Source organism: Pavona decussata, unplaced genomic scaffold, assembly GCF_977016875.1.
Source record: "Pavona decussata unplaced genomic scaffold, jaPavDecu1.1 SCAFFOLD_602, whole genome shotgun sequence".
In the NCBI taxonomy this organism is placed as follows: domain Eukaryota; kingdom Metazoa; phylum Cnidaria; class Anthozoa; order Scleractinia; family Agariciidae; genus Pavona; species Pavona decussata.
Genome location: NW_028145860.1, coordinates 6,386,933 through 6,413,412, shown reverse-complemented (window position 1 = coordinate 6,413,412; position 26,480 = coordinate 6,386,933). Strand labels below are relative to the sequence as shown.

Here is a 26,480-nt window from a genome sequence, read left to right as displayed (position 1 = left end):
TTTAAAGAAAAGTACTATTCACTTGTGTGGTATATACTAACACAGGATAGCACTGCTCGGTAGTACTATCTCAATGTCATACTAACTCTAGGACTTCGTCCGCAGACTCAAGACTTAAACCATAGCAAGCATCACCATAGGGAAGTGCTCAGTCAGCAGTTTTCATTTGAATGGTCACATTTTAGGATTTCATCCACATTGAAAATCTAGAACCGGCTTGCATAGAATGTTGAAGTACAGAAAAGTACTGCTCAATAGTTTGATTGAGTGGTAACACCCTAAGTTATCAGTTAGCATAACATTGTTATCATTCACTCCTACTCAGTGGGGTGAAACAGTCCGTATCCCTTTAATAACTAATATCACTATGAAAATTCCCCTTTCCATACACCCAATATCAAAATGAAAATTCCCCTTTCCGTACATTTATAATATAACAATACCCCAAGCAAGCAAGCGAAGCAGACTGAACGAAAGCTTCCGGAGAGATGGAGCGACAAAAAAAAAAAAACCAAACAAACAACAACAAAAAAAAAAAAAAACTGGCACACTCTCACTTTTTTGTCGCTCCGTTTTGCGCTCCACGACTTCACGAGCCTCGCGCTCGATGTCTTCTTCTACGATGTCTTCGGGCCACTTGCCAGCCTTAATATCAAAATGGCTGAAAAAGAGAGAAAAATACACTTTGCCGGAGCGTTGTTCCATGACGATACACCACAAGATGTCGGCCCACGGTTCGCTTATGCCAGCTGGAGATGGTTCCGTGCTGCTTTTCGATACCTTGTTCCCGACAAGACAGCGAGGGAGAGAAAAGTCGGCCCCTAGACCATATGATGCAGATCCCTTTCGTTAACACCTCAGTTCCACCTTACTGACTTAAACTGAGATTCAGCCATGTATATATATGACAATGTAGTCATTTTTTCTTCCATGTGGTAGGTTTGGAGGTTTGAACATGCGCACGGGCTAAAACGATATAATGACAGTTATTAAGTCAACACTTATTACTGTGCCATGTAATGAAAATGTGCCACGTTTGTTACTACAACAACTCAGATGCTACCTTTCGCCTCGTGATGTCTGGTAAAATCAATCCTAACCCTGGACTGGTTTCTGCTTCGACTGCTGGTAAGATCAATTGCCTCGTGATGAATGCCAGAAGCTTAAAAGGTTGTCACAAAGTAGCACAACAAACTGGCAATCCGTGTTGAGCCTCCTTCGCTTCCAGGACCTGGTGTACGCCGAAAACTCTGACGTTATATGCGTCAATGAGACATGGTTGGACCAAAATATCAGCAACTCTGAAATATTGCATTCTGGCTTTACAATATTTAGGAGAGATCGGTCTGATCGAGGTGGTGGTGGCAACGTGTAACAGTGCTGGATGAAACCTCTGGTCCTCTGCCTGTCAGCTCCCGAGTACCTCAGGGCTCCATTTTAGGCCCAATGTTATTTCTCATCTTTGTAAATAACTTGCCCGATTCGGTCCTGACGAGCCATGTTGCCATGTTTACCGATGACAAAAAGATATATAAATAAATTAAGTCTCAGGAAGATACTGCGTGCCTACAAGCTGACTTGCTTGCTGCCTAGTTGACGGACCTCACACTTACTGGCAGCTGGCTGGGATTTTTATTTCTTAAAAGTCTTGCTCGCTGGCTCTGTTTTTTCCCAGGAACGTTAAATAGTAAGGGAAACTCAGCGTTAGGTTTATTTAGTTTGAACTTGTTACAGTTACAGTTCACGGCAGTGACTGTACAGTTACTGTACAGGGCCCCACTGAATATCACTTTCGTGATGTGGGCTCCCTGTATAAAGATGATGATGATGATGATTATTATTATTAATTTAAACAACGTTTTGTATTCGTAAAAATGTCTGCTTTAGTTTTTGTATCGATAAGACATGTGTTCGTGACGTTTTTTTTTTCTGTCAGCTTGCTTAATACGGACAACCGGATAATACGGACACTTTGGCATGTCCCCTTTGTGTCCGTTTTAACCGGGTTCCACTGTAGTTAGTATTTTACTAAAGCAAACTAGTTTCCTCCAACACCCACCCTTTTCCTCTCACTAAACTAAACGGACGAAACCAAAAAACCTACTGAAAATTAAAAAGAAAAAGAAAGAAAGAAAGAAAGAAAGAAAGAAAGAAAGAAAGAAAGAAAGAAAGAAAGAAAGAAAGAAAGAAAGAGAGAAAGAAGGAAAAACTACTAAAAATATTTATGCCGAGTTCACATCAGTGTCGAAATGCTGCTTATGACTGATAAAGTACAGAAAAGGCTACATACTTTATAATGCGAAAGTCATAAAAATTATGACAATAAAAGTGAAGCAAATTAATGTTCCTGTTGGGTACGACCAATATAATAACATGTAACAGAAGGCAGGAAGTGGACACTCAGAATGACCTGAGTATCTCCTCCCCCCTCCCCTTAGGAAGGCCTGATACTCCGGTTACACCGAGAATAAACTCTTCAAGATCCGCCTCGACACTGCAATAAATATAATCCCGGTGCCTGGGGCGAAATAATTGCCTTGTTGCTCAATTATAAAAAGGTTAAAAGCGGCGCACTCACGTAGAGCTGACCTGGTTTCGTGGGAAAGCGTCATAACATATGTAGTAAAAAAGCGCACGGAAGTACAAAGTCATTTTAGAACGGTCAAGCACGGATACAACTAAAACAATTACGGTTAGTTGTGTGACAGCGCCGGAGTCTAAATCTTGTGACTGAAATTTGAGGAAGGACTTGAAAAAGACAAGGTCACGAAAAGCTAAAGAAAGCTACTTGAAGAAGAATGCCCTAACTTGGTATCTGTACATAATTTCGCCATAAACGGATATAGTTACACCGTCTGCCGGCGTCATCGTTAAGGATATTTTTATTGTTCGTTTCCTGCCTAAGTTCTAATGTAAATTTCATTGTTGTCTGAAGCTTCTGGTGCAGTAAACATCAATTACTTCACGGATAATTTGCCTTCAGTATCACGGAGATACGTGTCTCAACAGACTGGACGAAAAACTTTGCAGGACCCTGTCTCCTAAAGGTGTTGATTGGCTCGTATTATTATTAAACGGTGTGGTGGTTTATGGCAATACCGGATTTTAATTAGGCGTGAATTTGGCTCCGTCCGATTACAAAGCAAGCATCAATGTTTTCGAATAAATGTACCCTCCTTTATCTGAAGATGCTGTTTACAGTTCTTCAAGGTAAGTCTCTTCAGTTTTCAGTGTAATTCTAAATGAGTTAATTAGTGTTTTGGTTATCAACTCTACATTAGATCGGTACTGATTTGTCTTGTAATTTCGTAATTAACCATGGATTTTATAACTGTTGCACAATATGTATGTGGCTTCTCGTTATTATTATTTAATTGCGGAAGCATCCACCGACAGATAAAACACAAAACATAACAACGGTGAAACAAAAGACCTTCAGTTTAAGATATTTTCAAATAGTAGTCAGAGTTTCGAACAAATAAAATGTCTTCCCGGTCACATTAAACTCCTTTTAATTTTTCAAGTTAATAACTACATGAAAGGAACCGAAAAAGCTTGAGGCAAGAAGTGGGCAGTGCCATTTGCGCGCTCGACTAACCCTGAAAGATCACAAACGAGAAAGGCTATCTATCAACGCCTGTCTCGCTTTAAGCTTATATAACACGAGTTCTCAAGAAAATGGCATGTACTCCTCCTTACTTGTAGAACGGTCTTCGTACAAGATATCCACATTAGGGCAGTAGTAGCCGCTTTCATTTGAATGGCCACACTTTACACGGTTTTATTTTATACACACTTATGTTAATACCTTATGTCATGGGTCGAGGTTAACTAAACAGATAGGTATACAACAGATTTAGTTTATACAGGAAGTTTTGACTCCAGCATGTCATATGATTATTTTCTTTACAGATCAGTAGCAACTATTTTTCCTCTGTGGGCACTTGCACTGTTTCTAATTTAAGCTGAACAGTTCCTTCTTATGTATACTGGTCATGCTAAAAATATTTGCTATTGAAACGTAGCGATTTTATGACTTAAACGAAAGTTGGGGGTCAAAAATATGAGACTTTGGTATCTTTCGTGTGGTGCTATTTACTTTTCTATATTCTAGAAAAGTATAACTGAGATATTTTGTCAAGGTAGTTAGTCAAAGTTTAAGTTATACAAAAAGGTTTTAAAATCCCCAGTATGAAGAGACAATTTATTAATAACTTGACCGGCACGCCAGCACGTACATAATCCTCCTAAAAGGATTTAATTCGGTTAACACGTCCATGATGACATCAATTCTGACATTTACGTCATTTTAGTCAGCTGGTATTTGATCAGTTAATTGCAGCATTAGTCCCAATGTGTAGAAATTTTCATCATTGTTATTAAGAAAAAGGAACCAACGTCTAAAGCATGTTCTTTAACACAGTGGCGTAAAGCAAATTCAATATACTTGTGTACTAAGAGCTTTGAGAGGGAGAGGAACGTAAGAGGAAGTGTTAATCGATGTTAGGAATCACCGGAGGCGGTCTTTACGTATAGCCGCTCTCAATAGTCCAACTTTTTTCTCTTATTTTTTCTCGCTCCCACCCCTCTCCCCGATTACGCCTGCTACGAAGATTACCTTTAAGAACAGGATTACACAAGTCGTATGGAATGCTGAGAGCCAAGCGGTTATGTTGCAATGTATTTAAGTAAATGGCTTGCAATTTACGAACAGCTTCCATCTTTAGCTAAGTACGTATTTCAAGTCATCGTGGCGAGCATTATAGATAGAACAAATTTTCCATCAAAAATTCGCAAACGAATGTGAAATTCCAACTGATCTGCCGAAGATGGATGGATGGTTTGCCCGTCGTGTTGTCTAAAGCTGGTTTTACGCACGTTTCTCCCCTCTCCTAAATAGCACGTATTCGATTCTTTCAGAGCGGAAGTGAAAAACAAGTGGATTAACTTTATCCGCAAATGGATTGACAAAAGGGCACGCTACCGAAAAGTCACGCCAATAAAGGTTGTGGATCGCGTGATGAACCAAAAAAGCGCACGTGAATCGCGCGCGTGTCATGCAAGCCTATCCATATCGTGACCGCGTAATATCGTCAAAATATAGCATGCAGCGAACATGTCACTAGGCCGGGAATATTCAAATCAATGATCAATTTTAAATAACCATCTTTTTACGCAATCATTCATTTAAGTAAATTTTATTTCCTCAGTAGATGGTTTTAATATGTTTATATGTAGTGTTCATTGTCTTATTTCGTATTTATCTATTTTGTGTATGTCACCCTCGTTATGCGCCTATGAAGTCCAACTTTCGACCTTCAATATCCTGTCCCCGGGTACCTGAGGGTATTTGGACGAATCCTGACATACCTTGGGAGTTAAGGTAGCAAAGTTTTTTGGCTCCGTAGGGAGGGTACCCTGAGATCGAAGGGCCTCTGCTCGCAGGGTATAGGGAGGGAATTTGAACAAGCAAATTATGCCCGGGGGACAGGGAAAGTCGAAGTTTCCAATAGGCTGGCGCATTACTTTCTTACTAACTTACTCAGCAGAGCAAAGGAAACAACGTGAAACAGCAACTTTACCTTGGGTCCATGGTGTGTTTCAGTAGGTATCCAGTAACACGAGACACAGAATTGAAACCCGCCTCTGGAAATTGTTACCTATGTAGTTAATAGAAAAGTTATTCAAAATTTTGGTTGCTAGTTTTGAATAAACACTCACTCTTTTTTCTTCCTTACATTTAGCTGTTTTAGCTCTTCTGGCCAACAGGATTCAAATCACCCAAGCTTCTAACAGTACAATTTCATCCAGTTCACTGGTTCTTCCTTCATCAACAATCCAATACAACTTTACATCAAACTCTTTTTCCCTCTGTCATAATGAAACTCAAACGGCCTCTATAAGAACGAACGTTATTTCTGCTGTTCCGACTTCATCAGTGGCTAATGGATCAAAAAGCTCAGCATTTTCAAGGTATTTGAACAATATGACTTCTACTGAGCTAACAGAGTTACCAAGACCAACGATATCGATCACGCAATCTAACTACACAACTTCGTCCTCAACACCAACCACTGTGCTAACAGTGAAAGGCCTTCCTGATGGAAAGGTTATTGCAGTTTTGGCAGGCATTCTGGGAGCAGCTCTTCTTATCCTCTTAGGAATAATAGTAAGTAAGCGCATGGGACAAACATCTTTTCATAGTTTAGGCGCAGACTGCCATTTGACCAATTAGAAGGCGAGAGCAGACGCCTTTCCGGTTTTTGTTACATCCGCTGCACAAAAGCCAGAAAAGGTGCTTACTCTCGAATGGCCGATTCGAGAAACGAAGGAAGTCTACCTCCTGAAACATTTCACTCCAGCCACCTCCTAACCCTCACCAGTTTTTCAGAGATATTGGGTCCTCGCATCATAGCAGGCAAACCCGGAATTCGCCTCTGTTATCACATATATGTGTAGCCGTCCCAAACTGATACAGATGTGAATGAATGAATGAATGAATGAATGAATGAATGAATGAATGAATGAATGAATGAATGAATGAATGAATGAATGAATGAATGAATGGATGGATGGATGGATGGATGAATGAATGAATGAATAAATGAATAATTGAATGAACGAATGAAAGAAATTAATGAATGAACGAATGAACGAATGAACGAACGAATGAACGAATGAATGAATGAATGAATGAATGAATGAATGAATGAATGAACGAATGAAAGAAATGAATGAATGAACGAATGAACGAACGAATGAACGAATGAACGAACGAACGAACGAATGAACGAATGAATGAATGAATGAATGAATGAATGAATGAATGAATGAATGTATGAATGAATGAAAACGTTTTATAAGTGTCTATGTTTTTAGCTATAAGCTAATAAGGACACTATAAAATAATATGTTAAATACCAGATACAAATCACTAAAAAATAATAATAAAAAAAGAAAATCAGAGAGACAGTCAGAGCTTGTAGCAAAATCATGGAGCCGAGCGGAAAGGCTCGACAATTTAGGCAATTTTTACTTTGAAACCATTGCTTTGTTCATGTATTGTAACATTGAACAGATGAACATTTGCTGTGCTTTAGAATTATTTAAACATGCGTGGTAGTTCGACTCCACCCTCTTCCCTGGAGGGTTACTTCTTTATATAAGGTATACAGTTATGGTCCACCCCAAGGGGTGTGGTTTTTTATCCTGCGAGCAAGCTCTCAAGGATGGGGATGGGGGGGGGGGAAGAGGGAGGGGAGGGAAGAACAAGGTCCTTTTCCCCTTCCCGCCCTTCCTCTTCCCCGGGAGCTTGCTCGCAGGCTAATGGGTTTTGAACCATTTTGATCTGGAAATGGGTTCATTTTTTCGGACCATTTTGGTTTGAGAGTCACGAAGCGGGATTGAATGTCCGAGGCCCCCAGGACTCCCTGTTTCTGGAACGTCCCGCTAGGAAACCGTGAACAACTTTTCCCTACGAAGGCTCAATTGTAATTGATTTTGAAAGCTAAATTCTCAAGTCTTTAAGTTCTATCAAAACATTGGGCAAGTTTGCGCTAAACCTTATCATCAGTTGGTCATGAAGAATGGTCCAGTCAAAAGTGCAAATTACCATTAATCGATAAGAATGGCCTTGTACAAAATAATTATCCGAACTGTAAGTTGTCAAGATTTTTGCCCGGCACTGGTCAGGTATGAATCTTGGATGTCAGCCCTGAAAATGGGCATTAGACAGTTATTGTTGGTTTGACTTATGGTCAAGAGTTGGAGAACTGGCCCCAGTTGTTCAAAGGCCGGATAACTTTATCCGCTGGATAAGGCATTCTTCAGCGTCTAAAATATACTTCACGTTAAATGTATTCCAAGGTTTTCGTACACTCCCCAACTAAGCAGTGGTTAGAGTGTTTATATTCGCTTGTGCAAGAGGAAATACTGAAATATTTGCGCAGATTGAAACTGTCGGATAGTGACTTATCCACTGGATAAAATTATCCGGCCTTTGAACAACTGGGGCCTGGGCGGAATACCGGCCCCCACCAAAAATTCCGATGGCTTATTACCCAGTAAAAGTTTAGAGCGCTGCTGAACTTTCACTCGTGCTTTCGCTCAGAGATAAATTTCAGTACAGAAAAGAAAACATTTCTCATGTCTCCATAAAGTTGTAAAAGCACGAGTGAGAAGGTTAGACTCACAAGCCGGTTGTCGAGTATTTCAGTTTCGATTCAGTTCTTTATCGATCGATCTCTTTAAAATGTAATTACCATGGCAAATGTACTGTGTTTTTATGGTTACAGCTTTCACCGAAACAAAGCAAAATACACAGTGAAGGTTTACCATAGGCTATGTTTATGATATTCAAAAGATACAAGACTTATATGTTTCAGCGTGATTGTGAAATTGTCTAGCCAAAACACTGCTAGAAAAAAGTTAGATCATGATTCAGCTTGCTTTGCAAAGGCAACATGTCGGGCGAAAGCAATGGTGCTTACGGCAAATTCCCATTCAGTGGTATTTTTACTTTGAATTTAGTAGAGCTATGGTTCACACTTGGTTCTGTTGAACAGTCCAGTTAGATTTAACTTAATTTCCTGATTCAAAAAAGAAGACTTTCTTTCGATCGTTAAGCTTTGTGTGAGCTTAACTCATCAGGTGTTTCCAAGATGTAAAGTTTTGAGTTTGTTTTTCTTTTAAAAGGACTTTTTATAATTACATTCAGTCTTGTCTTACCTTTACGACATTCCTTCGTTCCTTCTCTGTAGAGAAAAATCGTAGATTTTTACTCAGGTTCGTCAGTTTATGACAAATTCTTCATACAATTGAAATAAGTTCACTTTAAACCGAAACATGAACCGACACTGTCTAGACTCGACGTGAGCTTGTTGTAGCAGGCGTGCCTTTTGGCGCGAAATTTAGAATTGCTTTACACATGCGCAATTCACAAAATTTACGTCACTGATGGTGGCAAATTAAAATTGAATTTATGGTCATTTATAGTATGGAAAGATTCAGGAAAATTGCTTTGTTTTTTCGACAATGGTGTTTGACTGACTATCTTTAGGAAGTAAGCAACAGATGAACCATTCACAAATACAATATCGATGCACTCAGAGTGTAAGAACTACCCAGTTAGTAATAAAAAGAGAGGATGTCCTCTCTTGGTAATAAATGCACATGCACGTAACTCTCGCTAAACCCAAATCCCCTTGAAAAATAAAGTTGCACAACGACAGGAATCCATTGCTCATGACAATGGTCATATTTTATCCCGTATACATTACCAATTCTAAATTTCTTGTGTATTTCTGTTGTTAGATTTGGCATCTGTGCATAGTGCAAACTTTGGAGAGAAGACCCTCGTCACGTGTGCAGCCAAGCGACATGAGTCGTAGCGCTAGTGAACTGCTCTGAGCAAGCGCGGGAGTAGCTGACCACTGGCTTATCAGACTGGGCGTTCAGTGGAAAGAAGGCCAATATCATAAAAGAAACACAAGATCGCAAATACTCCGTTTTCATGATTGAATCGAATTTAATAAAGCTCTTGCCTTAGCTTGCCACAAGCTTAGGAAAATGTACAAAGTACATGCTGGGCGGAGCAGAGCCTCGAGCAGTGAAAAGATCTGGACAAAAAGGAAAAAGGGTCTGGACACACTAATTTAATTCCATTCTCTCAGTATTATAATTTACTCACTCAAAACTTCAATTTGCGGAATTTTTCCTAAGAAATTTGTTGTGGGAGACAAGTGAAAAGAGCATTAAAGGGGCAGTGTCACCTATTTTTAGTGTCATTTTGAATCACCAAAAAATATATTTGTGTCCATAGAAAGACTAAAATAATGGTTCAGTTTTGTTAACAATAACTCTACTAATGCACAGAAACTAGTATTATTCATCTTTGGCTGCGGATGGCTAGGATGGAAATGGATTGCAACTTGGAAACATTGGCCAGTTTTTTCAAGTTCTTCCTGGGCATTTTTCGGGAAATCACTAAAAAAAGAACAGATGATGGTTTGTTCTTCCTCCAAGAAATCGCTTAATTTCCCCCTCCCCCCTCCCGATGCTCTAACAGTAATTTCGTGTAAGAGGAAAGGTTCTTTGTCAAATATTTGAGTAATTTTGACCAAAATACGGCAAAATCACCGTGACATTGCCCCTTTAAGTACACGAGGCAGTACGTGACAAAATGGTGCGACAAGAGCCACACAAGAGACCTTACACCCTTTGAGAATCCTAAGCTTTCGGAAACAAATACTAGGATGTAAGGGCCTCTTCATATGATCCCGGTTGACCGGGCTAGCCCGCTTACTGAGATCTCGCTTTATTCCTATTTCTTTTGTAAAAAATTCGATGTGTGCGGGCCAGCCCGGTTACCGAGATCTCGGTTTCAGCGACCGAGATCTCGGGAGTCCGGGACGAAAATTTTCTCATATGGACACGGTATCCCGGTTACCGGGATGAAGTCTATAACCAAACATTCGTGTCTTAGAACGGATATATTTGATTATTACGGCTCATTTCTGAGATGTTCTAGTTCAAAATAATTCCTTTTCGTAGTAGAGATAAAGATATAATACTTTTGAGGTTTGTAGAACCAATAAAAATGAAAAATTCTTGCCGGGCTTGTTCGGTAAATGTCACGCTCGATTGACCGCGTCACCACTTTTCATCTCGGTAACCGGGATTAAATTTCCCATATGAAGGGACTGCAAAATTCATCCCGCTTACCGAGCCATCCCGGTAACCGGGATCATATGAAGAGGCCCTAAAACATTTCATTTTTCTAAACGTCCATAGCAATTTTGTTAGTAAAATAGCCTTCCGGTTTCTGGGTGGCGCACACCCTCAGTTGAAAATCATAATTTGTAAATAGTTGCAAAAGAAGTGTAAATATTTTTGTATTTAGTGGCTGAGCGGTTGCTAATATCATGGACTATGCTTAATTTTTCAACTGCTAAAGCTGAATAAAACTCAAGCTCTCCTCTAACAATCGTAAGATTTCGATTCAGGATTGGTGGCTTCCTGCCGCTAATGCAGTATTCAGGGTGAATGGGTAACTGAAACTGTTTGCATTTTTGACAATTACTTTGCTACAAGACTACCCACTGACATACACTTAAAAGACAGCTTTTTTCCGGTTTGCAGGTTGCTATAGTGAAAGAAAAAAAGTAGTTTTATCGTTTTGCTTATGAAAAATACTCGGACTTGCGAGTCAGGACCTGCCCAAATTCCATACCGTTGTCTCTAATTCTGAGATGGCGCCTTCAAACGACGGAACCTCAAACTTGTAAAACTAATTTTACATGAAATGTGATCTTTCTTGTGATGGACTCCAATTTCCATTTGAACTTCGGAACGGCCAATTACAGTTAAGAAAAAAAGTAGTTTTATCGTTTGGCTAATGAAAAATACCCGGACTTGCGATACCGAGACCTGCTTAAATTCCATACCGTTGTCTCTAATTCTGAGATGGCGTCTCAAACGACGGAACCTCAAACTTGGAAAACTAATTTTACATGAAATGTGATCTTTCTTGTGATGAACTCTAGTTTTCATTTGAACTTCGGAACGGCCAATTAAATATCCACCTGCGTAAAACGCCAAAAAAAGGCGCTGCAAACGACCGCAAACGGTATAAGAGCACAACCGCTGATGACGTATCGCGGGCTGATTAGCTTGATGGTTTGCAGAGCGAAAGAGCGTGAAAAGCGAAGCAGGGGTCGGAAACACCCAACCAATATACTTTCCTTTATTTCATAAATGACTCTCTTTTGAGCTGCAAAACTATGGATCTCTTAGTAGTATACAAGTTTATCTTATTGGCAACCTCGATCACTTTGGTGTCCTGCGAAATCTGTGAGCCTGTCACTATCGAATCGTGCTCGTCTGCAGGTTACAAGTTGACTGCAAGGTTTCCTGATGTTGACGGCCAACCTTATCAAGATGTACAAGTTTCTCGCTTGGGTATTTACATCCCTCTGTTGCAGACCTGTTCAGATTTTGCTAGTACAATCTTGTGTTCGCTGTACGTACCGAAATGCGAAGAAGGTAGGAAAAAGCCTTGGATTCCGTGTCGCAAAGTTTGCACCAAGTTTGTTGGAGATTGCTTTGGTCTTCTCCGTCAAGCGGGGCTGGCTGGAATGTTTACTGCACTCTGCGATCTGCTGCCTGACGACAAAAATCCGTCACAAAATTGTTTCTATCCACCAAACTTCCCGAACACTACTTCCGTTGGTGAGTTTCTGCAGTTAATTTGATCAATTTGTTTACTTGCAAAAGTTATACATTATATATGCAATAACATTTTGCATAATAATATTGAGATATGCTAATCATGCATGTTGTTTGTTCACCTACCGGTATTCATTTTGTTTAGACAATGGAACTTAGGACCCCATTACGTGTCAAATTTTAGCACCACAGGGGGCTAAGATTTTGTTCTACTCTTGATATAATATTATTGTATGATTATTTCAGCTGAGGCATAACTGTAATCTCATACATAGATGTTTTGTCTTTGGAGAACAAAATCTGTTAAAATCTGTCGCATTCTCCAATTTCACCATTTTCATGTGAATTTTCAAACCTTTGCTTTGCGTGTGTGTAGGCGCAAGCTCTCCAAAAACAACAACAAAAAAAAAACAAACTAATACTCCTGTCCTTCTATGAAGGTAGTTTCTTGCATCCATTTGAATACAGTGTCAGCTCTTCAGGCATCAATTCAGGCCCGTAGCAAGGCTAAAATAACTAGGGGGGCCGAGCAAAATGGTTAAACAAAACTACTCTTACCCCCCCCCCCCCCCCGACCCGTCACCCCAAAAAAACAACAGACAGATTACGGAGTTAAAGATGCAACGAGAACATAAAAAAAGCAGTAGATTTAATAAGCAAATCAATAACTTTGCACCTGTGTCACACTTTTTGGTACATTTCTTTGCCGTTTTTTTTACGCGGACTACCACGTGAAATTTCCTAATTTCACGTTTGAAGGAGGACGTAAACAAACGAGGGCAAAGTTTTCTTTCTCTTTTTAAATTTGGAATCGGGCAGTGAGAATCCGACTGCAGGAAAATTTTGCTCTTGAGAGGAAGTACATGTATTTGTGTGGCTTTTGACAACGCGCGAATACTAAATTGTCATAAACTAAGGGCATTTATATTGCTATCAATGAGCGGATATCTTAAAAAACAAGTAGTTTATTTCAACAGCTTTCACGATTTGAGATTGGTTGATTTGGATCCATTTTTGTTCTTATTTCCGATTCACAAGGTAGGAGTGCCTTCGTTGCCGTTGTATATAAAAACAAACTGTTAGCTAAAGAAACTGACAGGTAGTAAACAAATTATTAAAGGTTGTGAAAAGGCACTTGCAGCATCAGAGTTCTAGACTGATTGATCAGTGTACATTAATCTGTTTTAATTATCTTTTTTGGCACATTGTTTTTTAACTTCCAAAAATTCTGGGGGGGCTCAAGCCCCCCCTGCCCCTCCCCCTGCTACGGGCCTGATCATTATCAACAAAACTAATTAGCAACAGCTTTCTTCTTTTCTCAGAAACTTGAAATCTATTCTTTTCTTGAATATAATAGTGAAATAATGTTGAGCATTCACAGTCATGCAGTGTGTCATATTCCTGACAGATTGTGACGTCATTCAAGTGGATTTTAACAGATATTCTCTCCCAGAGTGAGAAGATCTGGGTGTGTGATTGGCAAAACTGAATTGTATGTATATGAGACACTACGAAGACATAGCTTGAAGATAACTAGTGTGGATTTCAACTTTTCATGCATCCAAATGACAATGATTTTGCACATTCAAGTCCAATGTTAGCCAGCCTTGGCTGATATTCTATTGCATTAATTTTGCATAATTTTTCTCAGCCCAATATACTGTGCTGAAAATTACAGCCAGACTCTAAAGACGTATTCAAAGATCAAACTATTTTATCCACTGAATAAGTCACTCAATCCAACAAATAAAGTGCAGAGCTCTGAAGTCTCACACAATGAGTATGAGTCTCACTCAAATGGAGTCCATGTCACTCTCATTCTAAAACAGGTGTTTCGCATGTATAAATGTGCATTTTTAATTCCATTCATGCATTAACAAACTACTAGAAAGTACCTGTCATAATAACAGCTCAAGAAATGCAATGTTTTATTCTGTCTGGCATGATTGTGTGAAATTCATGCAAAATGAATCTAAAATTATGCATGCAAAAGGCGCAAAGTCACTCATTAGACGCCCGCTCCCCCCCTGGTTTGGGGGTGGAGATCACTTGTGTCCATATAGGAGAAAGCTGATAGGCTCCCTCGTCCCTGTTCATAGTAGGAGTGTTCGATCTAATACATATGCTTTCTTTAATCAATTGCTTAAACTTGTCGCCGTCCTGCTCAACTATTTCACTTGCTTCCCAATTCATAATATGATTGTTCTGACAGACGTGGTCTGGACGAGGGCAAGGGAGCCTATCAGCTTTCTCCTATATGGACACAAGTGATCTCCACCCCGAAACCAGGGGGGGAGCGGGTGTCTAATGAGTGCATTGCTCCTGTATCAATCCTACATGCAAAATTGAAAATCATTAGCTCAGGATTCCCTCAGTCATTGTGACCAACGTTGAGAATTTTCATCTATATTTTCTTGCTTAAAGTTAGAGTTTTTTTTTCTTGTAGCCCCTTCAACAAATGTCTGTTATGATGTTACACACCAGCAGTGCAAGAATCACCTCCATTACAACTACACATTCATTCCAACAATTTATCAAGCTGAGTTGGAGACTGTATTTAAGCCAGTTATTTCCAGTAAGTGTTCAATGGAGTTGGAAAAGTTTCTGTGCTACACTCAGTACCCACCATGTGATCCCAACCGCCCAAGCAAGACATTCATACCATGTGAATCACTCTGCGTTACAATCGACAAGAAATGTTGGAGAGAGTTTAAGAAAGCAAAGATTCCGCTACCTCACTGTGATTTCATTTACCCAAAAATGAATGGTACAAAGGGTCTTTGTGAAGTCAGAGAATGGCCAGCATCTTGGCCAAAGGAATTCAGGCCACCACCATATGGTAAGTATAGCACTGCATGTGCTAAGTGTATTCACTCAGTATGTAGGGTGTATGCATTATCGCGTAAGTGAAAGTAGTTGTGAAAATGACTGTATGACTGTACATCCATTGACCTCTTAATTTAATCAGTGTGTGTAGAAGTCATATCTTTTGAGTCAAAACTTGGACAGAGGCTGGGCAGCACATTTGGAAGAAAGACTGTGTCTCCCCCTCCTTTCATGCTCTCTACCCATGTTATAAACAATTTTAAATCCACCACTGGTACAAGGATCTGATGCAATTATTGTTATTTACCTTTCTCCCTGTCACTCCACTCTGAAGCAATCTTTTGGTCACAACAGTCTATGGACCATTCTTAATGTCTGTAATCAAGGCTTTTCTAGGTACAGGTGGTCAGGCCATCACCCAGGCTCCACCCAAACCTGAGATGTATGAAAGGTCAGACTACAACAGTAGGGGTATCGAAAGGTCTCATTCAATTTAAAAGTGCTCGCAAAATTTGGCCTCTGCTCGAATTGCTCGCAAAAATTACACGGGTGCTCGCTTGCTTGTGCTCGCAAAATTTTTGCAACTGCTCGCATGCTCGCATATTTCTTGTTAACATGTGCACGAATGCTCAAAATTTCGTTAATCCTCCTTTGTAGTTATTTTTTATACATATATAAACGATAAATCAGTTATGTTATGTTTAAAGGGACACAGTCACCTGGTGCACATGCGCATTAGATACCATTTCTAAGCTGATTTGCATATCACACTTCATCCGCAAGTCTCGCGCCGAGAAGCGCATCCTTTGAAAAATCTAAACAAACCTTGTGTTGTGTTTGCCAGTCAAAATTATTATAGTGATTATAGACCTAATGTCATATTGGAACACTCATTTTCTTGCTACCATGAAAAATTTACTGATGGACTTGTCCTGGGAAAGCCAAACGTCAACGAATACCTCTGAAGTCGAAGAATCATTCAATTGTTTATTTCGGTATCCGGTCATGTGAAAAATTATCTTAGCTGTTTCTATGTTTCACAGTGTTTGCATAAGAAGCAAATTGAGTTCAAATATAATAGCGAATCGCCTGAACTGCAGTGTAGCGAAACGACTTTGTAGCGAAACTACTGGTAAGCTTAATCTCTGCTTTCAACCACATATTTTGCGTTTATTATAATTTCGTTTCTACAACTTCTCTGTTATCTAAATTTAGGAGCTAAACCCATGTCGTTACAAGAACGTTTGCTCGACCCGTAGAAAACAAGGTTCTAATAGAGGTTTTCCTTGTCGAGGAGATAATCGACTGTGTACCGAAGCTTGTCTTCGTCTGAGCTCCAAACCAAGAAGCTATGACGCGAAGTTCGAATCGTTTACGAAGATTCCCTCCGGACGAAGCTTTCGCCAGGTTGAGAAAATGCGATTTTCGAAATATATATAATGGAGATTTGTTCTCCAGTGTTTTTGATTGATTTCCCTGGTTATATTGGTCGAAGGAGGCGATTTCTTCCGCCGGCGTCTTCACGTTTCCCACCTCTTCTTTTCATGTTCCATTGGAGACGCGATCCATACTGTTTTTAACCAAATATGATAAAATAACACCATAGGATGAGCAAAAGCATACTCAGAAACAGGTTTCCAGCAAATGATTGAAAATCCAATAAAACACTGGGAAGATTGAAGCGGATTTTTGATTTCGGGTTGAGGTGGACGTTTTTCAATATTGACAAAGCTAGTGTCCAGGTCAGCGCGGTCACAAAGGTGACTGTGTCCCTTTAAAACAAAATGGTTGAAACATCCTTACCTCTGGCTTCAGCCTTTCTTCAACTGAGTTCAGCCTGTAACTATTGTTCTGTTTTGGAGGTGTCAGCCAGATTATTTATAGCTATTACTTTGTGCAAAACAACGTATCCTATTTTAAATAACACAGAGATTCCGGCTAGCGGAAGATTTACGAAGTGTTCGCCGCTCGCCATCTGTATTTTTCTAAAGTGCTCGCTGCTCGCAAGAAAAATTTGTCAACTGCTCCTGCTCCCAAAAATAAACACACTGCTCGCATGCTCGCAAATGCTCGCAAAGACCATTCGATACCCCTAACAGTAGGTCGGAACTCTTTACGGAGGCTGTGTGTGTTCTTTTAATGCTTACTCACCTTCAAGGAGACAAGGCAAGGACTTAGTTTCTTCTCCCAATGACAGAATTATCTGAACTGTGGCACCCTGATCTTACTAGTTATTTAGCCATTATTCTGTCATTACTAAAAAAAACAATGATTTTTTTGTCTGTTAAATCACCAAAAAAACGTATGTGTAATATAATGTTGAAGAGTTGTTTTTGATGTTACTGTTAATGTTTCTTTTTTATCAACAGCCCTTGGCACCTGTGAAGAGATAACTGTAACGTCATGTGCCAATGCAGGTTACAAAATGACGGCAAAATTTGGTGCACAATTCCAAAAATCAAAAGGAAAACTCCTTGATCTCATGCTTCCTCTGCTACAGTACTGCTCACCACATAGCAGCTTGATACTTTGCTCCTTGTTTCTTCCAAAATGCATTCCAGGGATTGGTAGACCAATGTTGCCCTGCCGACAAGTTTGTTTGGATTTTGCTAAAAAGTGTGTGCAAGAACTGCGACTGGCGTCAACTGCAGGGATGACAATGGCTCTTTGTGATCTTCTGCCAGTATATGATGGAACCCCAAACAAGTGCATCTTACCACCTGGTTTTAAACCAAGTTTAGCCAACTTAAGTAAGTCAAATTCAAATCTTGTGGCTCCTTCTTTATGCAATGAAAACATTTGATAAAATTGGTAATATTGGATTGTTAAGTCACATACAAATATAAGACTTAATTAAGGTGAGAAATAACAGAGAACTTTTTAGATTTCCCAGGATCATGTGAGTGCTTGATCAGGTTAATAACACAGAGTCCCACACTTGTTCCTAATAATCTGTGGGACATTAAAGAACCCACACACTGTTCGAAGCCTAGGTGACAGGCTATCTTTCACATTCATGCCTGGATAAAATTATGAGTGGGTGGGTGAGACCAAATATGGGACTGATAGCAGCTGCCAGTGGAGCCTTTACATGCAGACGTCCAATCTCACCGCACAGAAGAATAAACCGCCATGAGACTACGTGATATGTGGTGTATATAAATACATTATTATACAGTACTGGCCGCCAGAATAGCAGCATTACACATGCGCATCATGTGTAAATCTGCCATAATTTGCACGTAATTTACATGCAAATTATGCGTCGTTATGCGCGAGTAAAAAAATTACATGCAAGTGCATTTAAATAATAATAATAATAATAATATTATTGTAATCATAATAATTAATTATAATAATTATTATTATAATTATTGTTATTGTTATTCTTGTTCTAATTATCGTTATTATCATAATATTGTTATTATTATTGCTGTTGTTTTATTATTGTTAGTAGTAGTTAATTATTAATAATAAAATAAAATTAAATGATTTATTATTTTTTAGTCTCTACCAGGAATGTCTGTTACAGAGTGACATCAAGCAAGTGTTCTGCTGATCTTCACTATACAGAAACATTCCTTCCACCAGAGGATCAGAGGGCATCAGAAATAACCATTCTGCAGCCCATCATAGACAGCAAATGTTCACCAGACATCGAAAGGTACCTTTGCTTTGCTCGTCTGCCTCCATGCACTGCAGACATCTCCAAGGTTCAGTTGCCATGCCGGGAGCTATGTCAGAGAGTTAACCGTGACTGTGAAGATGAATTCAAGAAACTACACTTTAAACCTCTGCACTGTGATTATCTGTTTCCACCAGGAGACAGTATCAGTGGACTCTGTGATGTTTCACGATGGCCTGCACCTTGGCCTTGGAAAATACCAGAACCCCTCCCTCCTACTTCAGGTAAGGACTATAAAGCAGTGTTTCAAAAAATAAACTTAATTATGTTTAAAGGATACAGTATTTATTTATTTTTGAGCAAGAAGACTTAAAGGCAAGTGAGACCTGGGGTTAGGGTGAAGAGTTAGGGGAGAAAGAAAACGAAACTATGCTATTGTTTTTACCCCTCTCCTATTAACCCTTTAAGCCCTAACAGTGATCAGCATCAATTTCCTCCTTGTAATATCAATGCTTATTCAACCCCTGAGGTCATGAGAATTAAGGATATGATCACCCAAGGTGAATTTTCTTGATATTTCATTAACTTCTCCGCAGTACTTTTATAAGAAAAGTATGGGGACAAAATAGGAGAATTTGTTCTTGGATATATATTTAAGGGTTAAAAGTGTGAAATTTTGGTGGGCTCTGTTGCTCACTCAACCAGTCAAGAAGGCTGCCATTGTTGAATGTTTGGTCCGATTAAATTTTAACTGAACTAAAAGGTTGACTTTGCTCACTCTATAGACCTTCCACTGGTCAGTATTCATTTTTTATTCAGGGCAATGCAACTGTGGAATGAGCTGCCAGACAACATTCAGGAAGTTGACAAAATAAGTAATACTTTTTCAAGGCTGCCAGTAAGAGAGAGCTGTAAGAAGAATTTTAATTTAGTTAGATTATATTTGTAATTTTTATTGAATCAATTTTGTAATTAGCTATTAACGAGTCATTTTTTGGCATGATTAATAAAGTGTTACAGTTACAGTTGATTTGACTTTTCCCCTGAACAAGCCTTAAAAATACCTGTCAGTAAGAATTAGACAGAGGTTAAAAATAATATTCATCATTATGTTTTCTTGACTATTTTATCACATACAGCTGGTCCTGCAAAGTGCGTTCAACTGACAGCAAAAGCATGTCAAGGTGCTGGATATGACATGACTGCAAACTTTCCACCAATTCATGGCAGGCCATATCAAGAAGTCAAATCAGAAAGTCTTAATTCCTTCTTGGCTTTTTTAAGGATATGTTCACGGTACAGTGAAGCAGTCATGTGTTCCCTGTCTATGCCAAAGTGTGTGGAAGGTGTTCAGCGGCCCATTCTTCCCTGCCGAAGTGTTTGTTTGGAGTTTGTAAGGAACTGTCAGACATTTCTGTCTTTAGCTTCGCATGCCGGTTTATTTAGGGCTCTCTGTGATCTGTTACCTGAGCAGGATATATGGCCCAACACTTGCTTTGTGCCAAAAGGATTTAAACCAACTATCCCTTCTGGTGAGTAAAATAATCAGTAATTTTACTACTAAATTCATATAATTGAAGGACTTGTTTAATATTGTCACAACGAGGTTGCAATTTTTTTCATTAAAAACAATAGAAATTAATTTTCTCATAGTCATATTGTGCTGCCAGAAAAGTATACTTAACAAAATAGCTAGATTCCATTTTGCCATGCGTCTGTTCAGTTGTAGTGCACATGATGCAAAAATATGGTTAAAGACTCGGATCTTTTATTGCACTGTTTATTGTTTGTGAAAAACGATATCGTTTTTGTTCGGTCATGATGGACGAACTAGCTAGTTTGTGATGTGAACTTTGTTGATAAGGTTTTGGACTCTGGACCCTGACTGCATGAGCTATTCATACCATGCAATAATTAATGTTGTCTACGGGTATTTGCTTGTCCTTTAATAGATCAATTGAGTAATAGCCAATGATGATGTGTGCAGAATCTTCGTTAAAATCATAGTGTGAGGTTTAGTTTAAAAATGTGCAGTCTTATTTATACAATAAAATGAAGCTCAGGAGCTAAAAATGGCATTCCGCTCGCAAACATTTTTTGCTGATGTGCAGCTGTTACTTTCTAAGATTCTGAGTCTTGTTTTCATCATCATCATCATCATCATGTACTTTGCCGAAGGAAGAGGAGTGCACAATATGTGTCAGTTGCAGATCTATGATTTGATAATTTCCCTTTCTTTCCTTTTTTGTTTCTTCAGTGGCCAAACGTGGTGGCACGTGCAGTAAGGTTGTGAAACCACAATTCTGTACTGCTGACCTGCACTACAATCAGACGTTCATCCCAGAGAATGTTCAGTCAAATCAGACAATACTGCAGAATGTTCTTAACTCCAAGTGCTCACAAGAATTTGAGAAGTACTTGTGCTACACAAGTGTTCCCCCATGTAGGACGAATGATCTGTCGGTGTATGTGCCATGCAGAGATATCTGTGAGCAGGTGGGTTTTTAATGCTGTGTTAGCCTTTGCAAAGAATACAGGTCTTGACTCACAAGGTGATTTGTCTGAGCAGATACATAAAGAGTGTCCAATGCATTATTTCAGATCTACTTTGGGTCGTCTTCTCTTAGGCCTTCGTTCACAGACTAAAAGACTGTTTTCAGCAAGCAAGTACTGCTCAATAACTTTCATTTGAATGGTCACACTTTAGGATTTTACCCGCAGACTCAAAAGTTAGAACCACCTTGTACAGTATAATAAACAGCACCACAGGAAAGTACTGCTCAGAAGCTTTCATTTGAATGATCACACTTTAGTATTTCATCCATAGACTCAAAAGATAGAACCATTTTGTACTGCATAATAAACAGTACCACAGGGAAATAGCGCACAACAGCTTTCATTTGAATGGTCACACTTAGTATTTCATCCACAGACTCAAAAGTTAGAACCACCTTGTACAGCATAATAAACAGTACCACGGGAAAGTAGTGCACAAGAGCTTTTAATTGAATGGTCACAATTAATGCCAACACTGAATATTGAATATTGAATATTGAATGTTGAATATTAGGGCAACATCTCAAAGCATAACTTTTAGGGTGGTGACTTACTAGCCTGCCTGTAGTTAGCGGGATGTTGGGCGTAGGCCAGCGACTGGGCGAAGGTGAATGTTGGATAAACAAACAGTGAAGCCGAAAGTGGAGTGGGGAAAAGGCAATTTGGAATTCCATTTTCTCAGGGCTTACAGTGTAAGCCACTCATGGTGACTCCGCCACCAAAGTTTACGTTATGCAAAACTTTAACAATACCGCCAGCTCTTCAGGTTAATATATTTGCATGAGATCTGTGTCAATATTTATAACCACGGTTTGATTGTTAGCTACAAGTAAATCTTAAATGTGTATATCTGAGTGAAAACAGGTTGAAATAAACTTACAAAGTTGTTAAAAAAAATGCTTAGCAAGGAAGAAGAAGTAATAAACATGAAGGTAGTTTTATTTGTTGTACGTTTTTTCTTGTTTTGTCAGGTAAAGCGTGACTGTGGTGGAGAGTTTATGAAACAAGGAATTCCCCTTCCAGACTGCTCATGGATTTATCCAGATGAGACTCACCGCACAGGCTTATGCCAGCTGAAAAAATTCCCAACTTCATGGCCCAGCGAGATAGTGGCTTCAAAGGGTAAAAATCCATACGATGTAAACAAAAAATAAAAATATGTAGCAATAATGTCACATCATCATGCAGGTTGTGTTAATGGAGATCCTCTACAATGTTCATACAAAACTTGAGGTCGTCCAGTAGACAACAAGTAATCCCTTATTTTTCCTCGGGATAGTAATCCGAGCCAAACACGCACACGCAAACGCGCGCGGAAATTGCCTTTTGCGAGGAGACACGTCTCGCGGAACAATTTTGGCACTCAGGAAAATAAGGGACTAGGGGGTTAGTTTCTAAAGAAACTGTGGTGCTGCGACGGTGGGGAGTAGAAATGAATGTTTGGTTTAACTAAAGGTAAATTGGCCAGTGTAATGAGATTCCAGTGCCTAGCAGCTCTTGTTACATTTGGCTCTTACTCTTGGCTCGATACCCTTCAAGAGAACAATTCTCCTAGTGTAAAAATCAAAAGCAGCTGCTACACTCGGACCAATGAATTACGTAGCTCTCTAAGAGCTGCTTCAGAACCTGAAAGGAAGTAAGAAAGCCAAGGAAATGAGGAAAGCCCTTGGAAAAAGGACGAGACTAAACTTAACCGAAATCCAAGGCACACTGGGGTTCTTTCGGGTGGAATGTCTGCTCTGAATACCTCAATCGCTATGTTAGGGTTAGGGTTAGGTTTTTTCTTTCTTTCTTTCTTTCTTTCTTTTTTTTTTTTTTTCTTTTTTTTTTTTTTGGTGTAATGGCACCCAAGGTTTTCGTGATATGGGAAATCAATTCTTGTTGTTTTGGAAAGTACAAAGCGTGCCGTTTCGAGTGCGAAATAAAGCAAGTAGGAGAAAGCCAACATCAGTGCATACATTCTAACTATTCTATTCCCTAAATACTAAAAATTCAGCTACATACCCCACAACCTGTATCAGCGTACAAAAATAATTGTATACCTTTTTGAGGCCTGAAAACGAGCTTGGAAAACAGAATACGACTTACGATAATAGATAAAATAGTCGTATTGGAGTATTTTACTTACATTTTATCGTTGGGTCCTCCCACACCACTCTGTCTACAGAGTAAAATATACTGTAGCCTAGACTCCTGGGCCGGGTTGTTCGAAAGCCGATTAACGCTAATCCACGATTACAAGTTAATCGTGGTTTTCATCGTCGCTCGTTAAAATTGATTTCGAGCTAAAGATAAAGAAAAGGCTAAGTCAAAACTGAGGGCTGAAACTCTTTTGGAAGAATCTTTGTTGATTAGCAATTAAACTCGAGTCAAAGTTTGCGTTAATCCAGGATTAGCTTGATCGGACTTTGAACAACTGGGCCCTGGTTACTGAACATTGGCTTTCAAATACAAATCGTTTCTCTGTCTCCAAACAGAACATAGTACAGTCATTGCATGAACTTAATTATAGAAAATGAAGTAAAAGAGATTTGTTCTTAGAAAAATAAACAATTGGTAACTATTATGTACATGTAAATGTAAAGTTAATTTTCGCTTTCTTAATTTTTTAACAGGTAAAAACGAACCTCAGAAAGCCAAGAACAAAGGTGGTTTGATCGCTGGCCTGGTTATTTTGGTGTTTGCCATAATCGCTGTGGTTTTGATAGGTTTTATGTACTTCCGCTGGCGCAACGGCACAAAGCAATTCGCTGCTCAGCGGTTTGAAAATGAGCCGCGGAATGTGAATTTGTAGAAGCGAGGTAGTTGCTGATTGGCACTGAGCACTCAGTGGAGTGAGGTAGAGGAGGGCACCAGAAGAGAGCTTGCTCGCAGTTTAAGCACCATAAAGCTGTAACTTGCCTGGGCCTAGGCGTAGTAACCCTCAGAAGGCACAACCTCGTTCCCTGAGTTTTTTTTTTCCGGGGAACGAGGTTGCAGAGGACAATCAACACTGGATTCTACAGGTCTTTATTACTGACTATTTTTGATGCTAAGTGCTGGCACTGTCCACACGCATGCGTTAAGGTCAATTTATTTGAAAACGAAAATTTTTTTGGTCAGACATCTTTTTTTTTTTTTTTTTTTCAAGCCTATCAGTTTGCTAATGACGTTTATCGGTGTTGTTACGTCATCACTTCCAAAAACCTTTGTTTTTATTTGTTTTGCCATCCACACGTAAACTATGATTCTCAGTTTTCAACAATCCCCACGGTTTTGTTCGTATGCGTGTGTACTGAAGGTCTAACTGGACAAAAAGTCTCCTTTTTCAAAACAAAACAAAGAAAGACGATTGAAACCGGATGCGTGTCTACTTTGGTTTATTTAAGCGAAGGGCTAGGGCATGCGCACCATGCTGACAGTACAAAGTTTTTAAAGGGGCTCGTTTCAGAGCGCAGTGAAGTATAAGCATAAGAATTCGGAGGCGTTAGAAAGACTGTCTTCTGCTTCAAAACTCGTTTTCGTCCATGGTCAGAATCTTTTCTACTTTTCTGCTTGCGATACGTGTATTTTTCGCGTTTAAGTGATGTATTTATAAGTAATAAATGTATATTTACACACGATTAATAATTCATCAGCTCGATACAATATAAACCACAAGATAAACTATCAATATCATATGTATAAACATATATTATAAGTAATTTGTTCGTGGCAAAGGAACAATCCTGTTTCGTTGCGTTTAGCAAACTTAGAGCATAAATACTCTGGAGCAACCAGTCTTACTGAGTACCACTGTACATGATTGTAGTATAAGCATTAAAATAATGATACTTTATAAACTAGTGAATACTGCATTACTTTGCTATTCGCCTCCCGTTAGCGCGTGACTTTTTCGCCATTTTGTCAAACAGTGCTTAAATGGGTCTGGCTATTCGCTGGTTTGGTATGTACTAAAACAATTTGTCAACTTTGGTGTCGATAAGTAGCGGTGAATGTTTACTATTTGCCAGTCATAAGTCTGACACCCCTTCTGGTTGCCCAGTTAGGTAGATAGATCGGTGTCATAAGTCAGTTTCTCTTGTCACCTGTATCCTAATGCATCTTTTGTTTCTAAGTTGTTTAGTACGAAGTGTAGTAGGAACAAGTAGACGCTTTTTTCGTAGAACTCCCTAATTCGTGGTGTATTTGTAGTTTAGGTAGGGTTCTTTTTCGTACAGTAGCCCTTAGATAGGAACTGTGTAAATACATTAATATTCGTAATACTCTGTAGAATTTCAGTCTAATTTAAAACTAAAAGATGGTTCACCTTTGAGAAATAAAATTTCACTAACACGTATAGGGACTGAATATAAGTGTCTGTTCGAAAATAATCAATTTTGTTGATCTTCAAGGTTGGTTGATTTTTCTCCGTTTAGCTTGTTTGAAGCAAGATCGAGACCTTAAGGACGGCGGACGCCCCCCCCCCCCCCCCCACCCCCCGCTGAGCAAAAGAGAGACCGTTCGCAGTCTATTGAGGACATTGCGCCAAATTTTCTTAGTATTCACTGATTTCATAGAGCATAGTGCGGAGCATTGCGCGCACTCAGCGCCTCTCCAAACTCTTTTTCAACTTGAAGCAAGTGCGAGAGAGAAGACTGTCGTAAGGTTTCTCTAACGGTTTTCGCCAAAGGGTAAAATGCGTTGACAAGGCTAAAAAGTTTCCCTAGTTGTATTTCTGGTTGATGATTTCTCAGTAAGGTATATATACGTTCCAAGCAGACGAGAAAAAATCTTTGGTTGAAGGGAACTTTGACACTTTGGAGTGAAACGGGTAAGTCCGACATGTCTTTAAGTCAGTCTACTCAAAACTCGACATCGCTCTTAGTTATCTCTAACAGTGGAGGCCCGATGGTGTAGTGGTTTACGCGTCGTACTTTCGAATAGTTTCGATAGGTTGGTCTCTTCCTTTCTGTTTTGTTTCATGAGACAAGCAATTCAACTTTCTCCCCTAACCCAGGTGTATAAGTCGGTATACGTACCGGCTGTGACATACTGCTTGGGGTAACCCCAGTAGCGGAGGGGGGGGAAGCAATACACCTAGTTGGCTTCATGCCACAGAAACGTTAACCGAATGAAACTCCGGCCGTGCCCAGTAAAACGTCTAATAATGTTCAAGATTTCTCCACGTGCAGTCTAAATTTTGCCCGCTTCTCAGCTCTCAGATTAATCTTCTCTCCCTTTATTTTAGATATTCTGTTGCCCTTTTACTCCCGAACTGAAAACTACC

General features: G+C 39.4%; 2 protein-coding genes across 3 annotated transcripts; both read left to right on the top strand.

Annotated features, from left to right (window-relative positions):
• The first annotated feature begins 2,572 nt into the window (after positions 1 to 2,572).
• On the top strand, positions 2,573 to 9,773 carry LOC146449712 (uncharacterized). 2 transcript variants are annotated; one of them, XM_085101674.1, is made up of 3 exons: positions 2,573 to 3,210; positions 5,745 to 6,109; positions 9,313 to 9,773. In XM_085101674.1, the coding sequence occupies exons 1-3, from the start codon at positions 3,153 to 3,155 to the stop codon at positions 9,406 to 9,408; spliced, it is 519 nt and encodes a 172-aa protein (XP_084957800.1). In that variant the 5' UTR covers positions 2,573 to 3,152; the 3' UTR covers positions 9,409 to 9,773. The 2 variants fall into 2 exon arrangements, with proteins under 2 accessions (XP_084957800.1, XP_084957799.1); XM_085101673.1 differs by having other exon boundaries at positions 2,575 to 3,210; positions 5,745 to 6,169.
• Positions 9,774 to 11,664: 1,891 nt separating this feature from the next.
• LOC146449711 (uncharacterized) lies at positions 11,665 to 25,550 on the top strand. Its single transcript, XM_085101438.1, has 8 exons — positions 11,665 to 12,228; positions 14,672 to 15,064; positions 17,421 to 17,801; positions 18,559 to 18,960; positions 19,816 to 20,208; positions 20,934 to 21,172; positions 22,204 to 22,354; positions 23,848 to 25,550. The coding sequence occupies exons 1-8, from the start codon at positions 11,781 to 11,783 to the stop codon at positions 24,024 to 24,026; spliced, it is 2,586 nt and encodes an 861-aa protein (XP_084957564.1). The 5' UTR covers positions 11,665 to 11,780; the 3' UTR covers positions 24,027 to 25,550.
• Positions 25,551 to 26,480: the final 930 nt, after the last annotated feature.